The 12,306-nt window shown below is 32.9% G+C and overlaps 1 protein-coding gene across 8 annotated transcripts in view; it reads right to left on the minus strand.

Moving 5' to 3' along the window:
* The window catches only part of DMXL1 (Dmx like 1), a 232,644-nt gene that overhangs the window by 20,797 nt on the left and 199,541 nt on the right, over positions 1–12,306 (minus strand). For 7 of the 8 annotated variants that reach the window (XM_077138868.1, XM_077138867.1, XM_077138866.1 and 4 more), the window contains 3 exons: positions 9,906–9,995; positions 8,270–8,361; positions 7,140–7,192 (listed from right to left, as the gene is read on the minus strand). In XM_077138868.1, coding sequence (XP_076994983.1) covers positions 7,140–7,192; positions 8,270–8,361; positions 9,906–9,995 — 235 coding nt within the window. Of the gene's footprint in view, positions 1–14; positions 2,965–7,139; positions 7,193–8,269; positions 8,362–9,905; positions 9,996–12,306 lie in introns of those variants that run through there. The other variant, XM_077138871.1, reaches the window with a different exon arrangement.

The raw sequence follows: 12,306 nt of genomic DNA on the forward strand, positions 1-12,306 counted from the left end.
GTATATATAAGGAAGTTCATGAAACTCTCCTACAGAACGCTGTAGGAGAGCAGGCAAGTTGTAACGTCTGGAGCTAGAAACTGCTGGCTGTAGGACATACAGTGTAGCATCCAGGGCCATGAGGAAACTGTTTCATAGGGGAAGGGTTTCATTTGGAACCATTTAAACAAAGGAGTTCCTAGGGCACACATGCATGCCAAAGACAAAATAGCATGCACAGAAAGGATCAGGGAGGTTCCTATGCTTTGCCCTGGAACAGTTCTCTAAACTCATTGAATGGATAAGTCCTGAAGGAGAGTATTTGAACAGCCCAATCTGAAAACCTGGAAGAGGTTTTTGCTTTTTTACCTTTTTTTTTTAAACTTACTTATTTATTTTGGCTACCTTCTGGCATTCAAGGAAGATTCTGTCATAACATCAGTTTGACACAAGCTTAAGAAATAGATCTAAATTCCAGTGATAACATTAAAATACCAAAATGTCCAGGTTACAAAGCAAACACAGAAACAGGGAATAATGGCCTAATCAAAGGAAAAGTTTAAAGCATTAAAAACTATTAACGAAGAAAATCAGACCTGGGGCCCTAAATATGCTTGAAGAGCTAAAGGAAAACATGGGCACATAAATAAAGGAAATCAGGAAAACAATGCATGAACCAAAGAGATTATTAACAGAGAGATGGAAAGTATGAAAAGGAACTAAATAGCTGAAGATTGAAGAGAGAAAAATGAAAAATTTCTTAGACAGGTTTAACAGCAAATTAGAGCTAGCAGAAGAAAGGATCAGAGAACTTGAAGATAAGACAACTGAAATCATTCAGACCGAGGAGCAGAAAGGAGAAGGAATAAAGAAAAGTGAATAGAGCCTAAGGAATCTATGGAACACCATCAACAGTATCAATATATGCATCGTGGGAGTCCCAGAAAGAGAAGAAAGAGAAAAAAGAGCAGAGAGAATATTCAAGGATATAATGGCTGAAACCTTCTGAAATTTAATGAAAGACATAAATATACACAACCAGGATGCTCAAGGAACTACTAACAGGGAAAACCCAAATACAAGCATACCACAGCATATTATTCTCAAACAGCTGAATGCTAATGTCAAAGAGAATTCTGAAAACTGCAAGAGAGAAGGAGCCTCAATAAGATTAAGTCTCAATTTCTCATTGGAAACCATGGAGGCATGGCAGTAGAGGATGACATCTTTAAAATGTTGAAAGTGAAAAAAAAAAAAAAAAAAAAGAAATTGCCAAGGTTTATAAAGAAGACTTTCCCAGCAGACTGAAGCTTTAGCTGCAGCCGCCTCTGTTCAATCTCTTGCAACACAGTGTTTCCAACTGTTCAACATGTTTAACCCTCAAACAGAAGAAGGTGGATAGGATACAAAAATTAAGGATGATGTAATTGAAGAATGTAACAAACATGGAGGAGTTATTCATATTTATATTGACAAAAATTCAGCTCAGGCAATGTGTATGTGAAATGCCCATCAATTGCTGCAGCCATTGCTGCTGTGAATGCATTGCATGGCAGATGGTTTGCTGGTAAAATAACAGAAGCATGTGTACCTCTTCCAACTTATCACAACCTCTTTCCTGATTCCATGACAGCAACACGACTACAGGTTCCAAGTAGACGATGAAGGAAGATATAGTCCCTTATGTACATAGCTTTTTTTTTTCCTTGAGAATTCATCTTGAGTTATCTTTTATTTAAATAAAAATAAAGAGGCAAGGGTCTACTGTCAAAACAAACAAACAAACAAACAAAAAACCTGCCAAATGAATTCTGTATCTAGCAAAAACTGTCCTTCAAAAGTGAGGGAGAGGTCCCAAGTCAACAACTAATAATCCCTGATATATCCAATTATTTCTTTTTCCCCAATGCACTGTTACCATTGTAAATGGCCATAGGTATCTTTGTGAAAAGTTGGGAAGAAAATTAATGGTATAAATCTTTGGAATTTTTGCAGGATCTTACCCCAAAGAGACCCAGCCTACCTTTCATTCACAGGGCTCTGGGTCTGTAAAATGTCTCAAATCTGGGAAGTAATTAAGGTGCCGTGATTCTCTATTTTTGTATTTCAAGTTAGACTTCTGCTTGCTAGACCTAACATATTTCTGCTTATATAGATCAAGTAAGAATATGGTAGACTGGCCATTTAATTTTTAAAAATAAATAGATAGATAGACAGACAGACAGACAGAGATATAGATAGATAAATCTACTGAGTAGATTTTGTACCCCATGATCTACTAACGAATGCCATAGAACTCTGCAAATCAAGCTATTTTGATTTCTGCTTTGAGTCTACTGTCCAGTATGGTACCCACAAACACCTTGTATTTGGTGATTACATGCTTCCACTTGGCTTCTGCCAACCAGGGATCTGATCATTTCCACTGTATTTAAAGACCGAATTCAGTGACAGCAGTTCCCACAGTTATATCTGACCTACAGAAAAAAAAGCAACAGCAGTGCTCTTCAGGGAAGACAGAGATAGTGTTACAAAATTACACACCCGTGGTGAGAGGTGTGTCCTCTGACCTTCCCTGGGATGGGTAAGCAGGGCTTACTTAATCAACCCACTCTAAAATTCCAATATCTCTAAGTCTTTGGATTCTCTCATCTACATTATATGAAGGAAGATCTGATGTTTCAACTTCAGGAAATGTGGCCCTTTTGGTCCATGCTTCAAACAGAGTCCTTTCAAACTCCTTGAGCTACAACACTGAATTCAAAATCTCTTCTTAATGAGACCATGTAAATAAATTCAGCCAAATTCAATTTCATATGCCTTCTACCATCATCCCACACCCTTCATATCCATTTCCTTGCCTTCTCCCCTGATTTCTTTCTCATGTAGATTGGAAAAAATCTTGCTGTTTCTTGGGTGACCTCATGGGTCACACTTTGATTCTCATTTTTTATAGTCTGCTGAGACTTCTGTCTAGTTTTATGTCTGTAAGAAAAGAGGGGCGAGGGACAGTGGATCATGAGAATTAGAAGTGTCTTTCAAGCCAACCACCTCAGGGTATTCTGTTCCAGTTTCATCTTGTGAAACAAGATGAATATTTTAACACCGAGGAGTAAGGGCCATTTCCTCATGTCATGTGGTTACAGATTTATCAGGCACAGCAAGTTTAAATTTTCTCAGGTGGAAGTTGGATGGAAGATTCCTCAGGGCAGACTGGAGGTCAGAGTCTGGTTTCTCAGGGCATGACAGATGTTTGGTGACTGAACCTTCAAAGCAAACTATTACTAGTTTATCTGGCTAAGACTCATTAGAATCTGATTGGATAAGAGAGACTGGATGTCCATGGTATGACATTAAGTTGTTACCAATTCCCAGAAATTCAGCATAAATCATCATTTGAGTTTGTAGCTTGCAGCTTGCAATCTGCCCTACAGAATTTTGACTTGATGGTTCAGACAGTTATGTGAACCAATTCCAACAAAAATATAATATTTGCATTGCATATGCATAAATATGTGTATATGTGTGTGTGTGTGTGTGTGTGCGTGTGTGTGTATTCTGTCAGTTCTTAGTTCCTGATTTCTCACAGAACCCTGGATAATATGTAATCTTTACCCTCTCCAGACTCCACTAAAAGGCATAAGGACAGCATAAATCAAATACTATTTACAGAAAATATTATGATTTGATTATTTTAACAATAGCTTTTCAAAAATTTTTTAATGACCATGGAGTAATATTTATTTCATAGTTATTTTAGAGACTGCATAAGCAATGATCATATATCAGTGAAATGGTCATTTCTTATTGACAGAAATATGTCACAAAAATCCACACAAAGGCATTTCAGGGGCAATGAGCATATGAATATAGAAACATCTTATATTACAATAAAGTCAAAATATAAAGAACAGTAATCATTGTAAAACATGCTGCAATGCCCAAATCAGACAAGTTATTGCTATGTACTTCAAGATAGAGAATTGATTTTTATAAAATACCTTTTATGCTTTTCTTTGCAAACAACGTATGACTATTTATAGATTATTATTTTGCATTATATACCACAATTCCTGATGGATTAATGGAAAAAATCATTACCAGGAAAGAGTACAATACCATATTTTATTAAGGACTCCCCTGTGAGACAAATTGAGATGTGAGATTAACCTATACCAATTTGTAGTCACCTGAAAAAAATTTAATCATACAATTTTCACACCACTTTTGTCTATAAATTGAATATGATGTTTGATGTGAATATAGTTGTTAGCATTGATATACATATATATATATAACAAATAAGGAAAGGCATTTTATACATAATGTAGCAAATATAGGAAAAGTATTCAGATTTGAGTTTTCAATATAACATTTTTGGTTTAAAAATATTCCAGGATTCAACAGTGTTTGTAAATTTTAAGATAATGTATTATGAGAAAAGGATATGGAAAATTGATTAGATATTAAGTGTAAATTTACACATAATTTGGCAGATTTTTTTAAAAAACTTATTTAGTAAACAAATGAATGACATATATTCGCTTAACATATCACACCAAGTCAAACTGCAACTCATGATTGCTTCCTGTTGGTGGCAATTTGGGTGTCACTTTATACACAACGATCACTTTTAGCCTATCCTTCTGTGCACCCAATAAAATTATGCAGTTTTTTAAATGTAAAAAAAAAAAAAAAAAAAAAGTGAGGGAGGGATTAAGACATTCCCAGATACACAAAAGCTGAGGAACTACATCACCACTAGACCAGCCTATAAAATAAGCTAAAGAGAGTTCTGCAGGTTTAAAGGAAAGGACAATAGACAATAGATTGAAGCCACACAAAGAATAAACATCTCTGGTGATGGAAAAATCATGGGTAAACATAAATACCAGTATTGTCGTATTTTTTATTTGTAACCCCACTTTTTATTTCCTATAATATCTAAAAGACAAATGCATAAAATGTAATGAGAAATCCATGTTTTTGGACTCATCATGTATAATCATATAATTTGTGACAAGAACTACATAAAGGTGGGAAGATGGAGAGGTACAGGAACATAGTTTGTGCATATTATTGACATGATCTAAGTATCAAAGCAAATGAGACTGTTACAGTTTTAGGATGTTAATTTAAGCTCCACAGTAACTATCGACAGAAATACTGAAGAATATGTAGGCTCAAAGAGAGAGAAATTAGAGTGCAGGTTGATAGGGCAAAGGATAAGGATAATGGGGAGTCAACGCAGAATGGGTTTCTGTTTTGGGAGACGGGAAAGTTTTAGATTCAGAAGGTGGTGAGGCTATCTCAATACTGTGAATGCAATTAATCCACTGAAAGATATAATTGGGAGTCATTGATACAGGAAAGTTTATGTTATATACGTATTTCCACAACTGAAAAAAAAGAAAGAAAGAACTAAAGAGACAATGACAAATGTAATATATGCGAGGAGAAAAGGCTCAAAGGGACATATGAAAAAACTGGAATATAGATTGAAAGCTTTCTATTGAAGTTAAATTTTTTAGACTTGATAACTTCACTTAAGGTGGTTACATAAGTGAATGGTCTTGTTCTTAGGAAATATTCATGGCAGTATTAACTGTTCAATGCACATGATGTATACAACCTACACTCAAGCATTTAGAACACGGACAGATATGAATTATACATTTAAAAATGATGGATTTTGTTATATAAATTATACCTCAATAATGCTGTAAAAATTATGTTATTTTTGTATAAATGGACAGATAGCTGTCAGAAAAGAAGGCTAGGTTCTAAAAACTATAGCACTAAAAATAAAACAATGTGCTAATTGGCTAGAATAAAAGGACTAATATATTTGATGCAGCTTGATCATGGAAATAAGAAAAGCATAAAATGCTACCTTGATCACATTTCAAACACCAAGAGATATAAAGATCAGCTGCTAAAATTCTTTGTTTCAACTTTCATTGAAATAAAGATACTAGACTCTTAGAAGTAGCACTGGATAGAGCAAGTTTTTAGTAGGCAAATCAGATATGAAATCTTCTCCCTTCTAACTCTATGAACTTGAATCTCTGAGCCACAGTTTCAACATCACACGGTGATAAGAATTTAATGAAATAATACGTGGAAAAAGCCTAGCCGGAGTGCCTAGTCCATAGGAAACATTCGATAATGGAAGTTATTAGTATATCTACATCAGAAAGTCTCATCCTAATGGATGTATCTCAGCGAAACTGTCATGTGCCTACATTTTCCCTAATATTTAACTAAATAAATTAGTAGTTTTATATGCAAATATATATGGATTATAGTAAATAGAATATACTCAATAAACATTTGTTAAATGAAAGAAAAGCATTCTCACTCTTAGAGCTTGAAATAATCATTTTAAAGGTGCTTATCTGGAATTTGTCAAAGGTGAAGTAAACAGGAGCACTTGAAGAAAAGTAACTTATTGTCATATTTGCAAAACTATTTATCAAATTTGGAGGAAGAATTTAATAAAAGGCCTTAGGGCTAAAATTCTTCAAAGTGCAAAAATACTGTTTCATACCTAACAAATTATTAGACAGAGACATAAAAAAGTGTGATAAAGCTACAGTAAAATTAAAATGATACATAGACTCACTGATGCAGAAATCACTTTAATTGAGAGTAACATCACTAACAGTACCAGAAGCTTTCAACCAACGGAAAAAAAAACTGGGTGAATATTTTCATAATCAGTCTTGCAAAAGATTATATCACATAGTCCATGTATATGTGTTTATGGAAAATATTCATGTCAACAAATAAAGAAATTAGGAATGCGTGTGAAACTTAGTAATAACTAAGTTAAAAATGAAATCCTCATCCATAATACTAGCAATAACTGATGGTCATAATGATAATCTATGGCTCTGAGGTTCAAAATAAAGGCAAAAGATATTACATTATCTATGCCTTAATTGTCTTTCACCAGGACATAGTAAAGAATTAATTATGCATATTGCATCTTTATTATTTCAAAATCTGTCACCATGTGTAAAATGAAAGACTTCACAGGCTATTAAATATTTATGTTATTAAACACAAATAGATTTAAATATTTTTAGTTTATGAATTTTTGCAAAAACTATTTTGGAAATTGTTCCAAAATTTATAAAATGATTTTTAAAACTTACCATGGACTAAACTGTTCGCAGGTGCTACAAGAGTATCCCACAAACATATGTTTCTGCAAAAAAAAAAAAAAAGTGATTACTTTTTGGGTTACACAAAAGTAAACAACAGAATAAAAAATATATTACCAGATAATTACGTAATACTTCAACCATGTTCTCAAGGTGAGTTCTTAAATTTATAAAAGCACCAAATACAAGTAACCAAAATATTTATATGTGATAAATTTTTATACAAAATTTAAAAACTATTATTATTAGCATATCAAATTGAAGAGCATCTAGATTATCATATGTTTACAAATAATAATATATTAAATGTATTACTGATACAAAATACTGTTTATGAAGCTTTTTGTATCTACCAATTCTCTAATCTAACAATTGGATTGACGCTGATAGCAGGAGACACTCAATTTTATTGAACACAAAGAAAATTTATTTCTTCTATGAATGGGACCAGCTTTTACTCCCTTCCATTAGTTATAAAGGAGTCACTAATATATGTAAAGAATTTCTATGGGAGATGGGCTGAAGGCTCCAGATTTCTACAGTTCCATTTTTTAGACCTTGCAGTGAAATATAAAAACTCAGAAACAACAACATGCCTTTGTCTCAGCTGTGTGGCATTTCCTTGCAAACAACTTTTTTCTTCCTTTTTATGTGTGGGGTGCATGTGGGTATGTGTTGCCATTTACTAGCTAGTGATCTTGTACAAGTAACAAGTCTTTCTAAAGAGTTTGTGCTTTTCTTGTTGTATTACCACCTACCACATAGGGCCATGTTTAAAATTAACCAAATAACACCACCAATAAATAATGACCCCTTTCTGAACCTCAAGCTTTCTTAATACATAGAGAATAATATGGAAGAACTCCATTCTATAACAACCAAATCTTTTTCTTCGACCCTAAAGTCTTATCATCAGAATATTAAAAATAGAGATGGAATGGATTTTGCTTTTAGTGGTATCAGAATTTCCTTAGCTTTAGAATTAGAATACTAAAAATGCTCTAGGTAATAAACAAGATACATATCTCTAAAGGCATAATTATGATAAATTCTTAATTGGCCAGATAATAATAAAAGCAATTAAACATATATGCACTTCAATTTCAGCTATAATCTCTTACCTATTGTCAGTTGAAAGACCAGCTGTAGCTATTAGAGAGGAGGAACTAACGAAGACAAAATCGTTAGCTGTTTTGTTATGACACTGCCAAGTCTGGAATGGTTATGAAAAGTAAATGTTATTATCATCATAAAATATTTCATATTCAGGAATAAGCAGTATTCAAAAAGTGGCAAAAAAATAAAAAAGTAAGTGGATTACTTACACCCTTTGTATTCTCCCCCCCAAACATTAGAGAAGTTGCAAGACTAATGCAGAGAACTTATATACCCTATACCTTATTTCACCCATTTTAACATTTTATCCCTCTCTTTCTATATATTAGACTATATTAAACTCCAAATATTTACTTTAGTATCTTTCATGAAAATGCTTGCTTTTAGGAGAAGACAGAAACCAGGATTTTAGATTTATCACTGGCTTAATTATCTTTAACTTTATTGACAGTGTATTTCAGAAATATTTAAATTTCTAAATAAATGTTCAAATATATCAATAAAATAGTCAACAGAAAATTAGACGACTTACATTTCTCAATATTTCATTCAAGCAATATCAATTAAAAAAACTTCCAAGTTACATCTGTTAAGAGGTTTCTCTTTAATAAAAAATGAACTTTAAAAGTTGTCCCAAATAAAAGAATTTATTTTTGAGTCACCTCTTCATTCCTTTAGATTACCACTGTAGGTGGGCTAGATGATGTGTCCTTAAAGTTTACTTTATAACTCAAATATCAATTATGATTATTTTAATCCAATTTATCATTCAAAAAAGTAAAAAAAAAAAAAATGCATTCCCTTAGTGAACATAAACTTGTGTATCTAAATCTACTGGCTTATGAAAATGTAAATTAATATTCTGTCAAGATAGCATCACTAACCCTCCTTGTTGGCTTTCACTTAGATTAGCTCTGTATTTCAGCATTTAACCCTGAGTGAATTACCAGACTCTTAACCCATATTCTTAACTTCTTCCTGATAGATGCGGCATAGTCGTGTAAAGGGCTTCACGGAAGAATATATTAAATATAAATATAGTGTTTCTATGAGCTGTAGGAGGTTTGCTAAGCCTGCACAGTCCTTAACAGAGACGTGTCAGTATTTTTTTTAAAGAGATGGACAAGAAAGTAATAGTAACAGATAGAAGATTACAGAAAATCTATTCTTTTCAATCAAAGGAAATAACTGTAGAAAAATAACCAGATGCACTAGTCTGTTGTTATTCTATTTAGGTATAATACACATTGCAGCTCAGTGAAGTTGGAAATGTGTTCAATGGGTTCAACCGGCTCAATAATCACCATGTTGAACCTAACAGAGGTTAATTTTCCAAATTATCAGACACAGATTTTTTAAACTTCTCTCAGCAATTTTCACATAATTCTTACAAGGGCAGGATTTTATAGCAAAGTAATTAAGTATCTAGAATTAGATATAGTTTATTTATTGATTAAAATCTCTTCCTTCAGCCAGGCCACGGTGGCTCACTGGCAGAGTCCTTACCTGCCATGCCAGAGACCTGGGTTCGGTTCCCAGTGCCTGCCATGTAAAAAAAAAACTCTCTTCCTTCAAATGTACATTCTTGGTTTCTTTAAATACAACTTCATATTTTTTTAAAGCTAAGAATTCGTGGCTTACCAGGTATGGCTTAGGTATGCTTCCAGTAACTGGGCATTTCCAGTTTGTTTGATATAAACTTAAATATCCATCAGCATCAACTATTCCAAACTTAGAGAAAAGAAATATTTTAGAAAGGATTCAATATAAATGCAAAAACATATATTAAGCCTCAGTCTCAATGTGACACACATATATTGACTCTTAAATATCTGACTGACAAATTGTTTGACTTTTCACTTTACATGTGCATGGATCCAGTCCAGAAACACATTTTGCTACTGCTTAAAAAAAATTCCAAAGTAAACACATAAAGGAAACAAATATCAGATAACCATTTTATTATACTAACCTACAACACAATTTGCGTATTCTCCAAGTACTACAAAAATAGGGTCTGGATTTACCTAGTAATGTAACCAACAACATTTTATTATATATAAGATATAATACTATTCATTTTGATAAAGACAAAATAAGAACTTCCCAAAACATACATAAGGAAAACATGTAAACAACAGAAAAAAGTAATATAAAATAAGGATTATCAAAATACAAGAATTCCCCTATGGGAATGCAGGGCTTTTTTTTTTTTTTTTTTTTTACAAATAATCCAATAAGGGAGTAAGTGACAGTTGAAAGGATGAGTAAGACTGTTAAATATTATTTCCACAGATTACAAAACTAATGCAAACTTATATAAAGTGTTTGAAATAAAACAAATGTCTATCTACTTTGTACACCTGCCTGCCTCAGCCCCAAGATCTAACAACTATTAACCATTTGATATTGTTTCCTTTCAGATTTGTTTCTAAGCATATTTATCTTTTATTTTCTGGAGTATATCTAAGTATGTATTTCAGAAATGGTATACATATGGAATATGTTGAGGCTTTATATATGTAAAAATGCATTTACTGAGCCTTCAAATTTCAATGATACTTTGTGGACATTACTGTCTATCTATAAACTCTGTATTTGAGGAGACTGATGCCATCAATGTTCTTATTGTTTTGGAGTGCAGGGTGGGGTGCTGTAAATAATGACTCTTTCCTAGCAGCTTACAGGATTATTTATCATTAAAATGAAAAAAATATTAATAAATGAAAAATGATTAGGATGTGTTAGGTAGTACTATTTCTCAATACTTCTACTGAGTACTTGTTTGGACCTTACTCTTCCGAAAATTTTGTGTTTTTCTTTGCTTCAAGGAAATTTTTTTCCCCATTATTACTTTAAATACTGCTTCTCTTCAATCATTTTTAAATTCTCCTGAAATGTCTTTCAAATATCTTCTATGAATTTACCTGGGCTGAGCTTCAACTTTTCCATTTCTTGGGTTATTTTCATTATGGTATTATTTCTTAATTTGTACTTCTCAAGCACAAATTTGCTTTTCAACTATTTCCATTCTGTTATTTAAACCCTTGTTTTAATGAGAAGTTTCCCCACTGACCCCAATTTCTGAGAATTTAATGTTTCAAATTCCAGAAACTCTTTCCAGCTCTCCTAATGCCCTTATTTCACTGCAGTCTATTCATGCTTTATGAACATAGTACCTTATACACAGTTCCTTTATTATACTTAATGCCCCTAAGCAGGCTTTTGGTTTTCTCGAAATGTTCACTGACTTTTGGATGTCCATCTCTCTCCATAAGTGACTATCAAATTGATCAGCATTATTGGCTAGTGTGAGTCATCGCTTCCATTTATTCCAGTACAACTTAGGTGTTGACCTATTGAGCTCCATCATAGCTAAAGTGAATGACCAGTAAGTTGGCTGCTTGTCAGACACTTGGGCAGGCAATGAACATTAGTTTATTGTGCCTTAAAATAGCCTATGTACAATGATACAATGAATGCTAAGCTGAAAAATAAGGCACATTGCAGAGGGTGTTGAAATCCATGCTTAAGACTTTAGGCTTAATTCTGGATACAAAGAAAAGCCTTGAAGGGTTCTTGAGAAGAATTATAAAATAATTCCAGCTATAATGTAGTTACATAACTATATTGTTTGCTATATAACTTCGGTGATAACATGAAAGATGAATTAGAGAGATAAGAGTTGGGGACAGAGATTATTAGGAGCAATGTAATATCGATAATTAAAGTGAAAGGACAAAAGATATTGATGAAGAATACAATTGAAAACATAAAATTCTAAAGCCTTTTGCACTAAATCCCCTTAACGTTTTCCATTAAGGAGCAAAGATTTTAACATTCAATATTAAGAAATTATATGCTCTCAAGCCTTTGCCTCATAACTACATGAAAAAGGTATCATTCACTTTTTTTTTTTTTTTGCATGGGCAGGCACTGACATTCACTTTTGTAAAATGGGAATACAGTCATGTGATAAACACAGTAGACAAAAATGTTGCATCCCACCATGAGACAGATTACATATGAGGAGGGTTGAAGG

This window comes from Tamandua tetradactyla, chromosome 21 (genome assembly GCF_023851605.1).
Source record: "Tamandua tetradactyla isolate mTamTet1 chromosome 21, mTamTet1.pri, whole genome shotgun sequence".
In the NCBI taxonomy this organism is placed as follows: domain Eukaryota; kingdom Metazoa; phylum Chordata; class Mammalia; order Pilosa; family Myrmecophagidae; genus Tamandua; species Tamandua tetradactyla.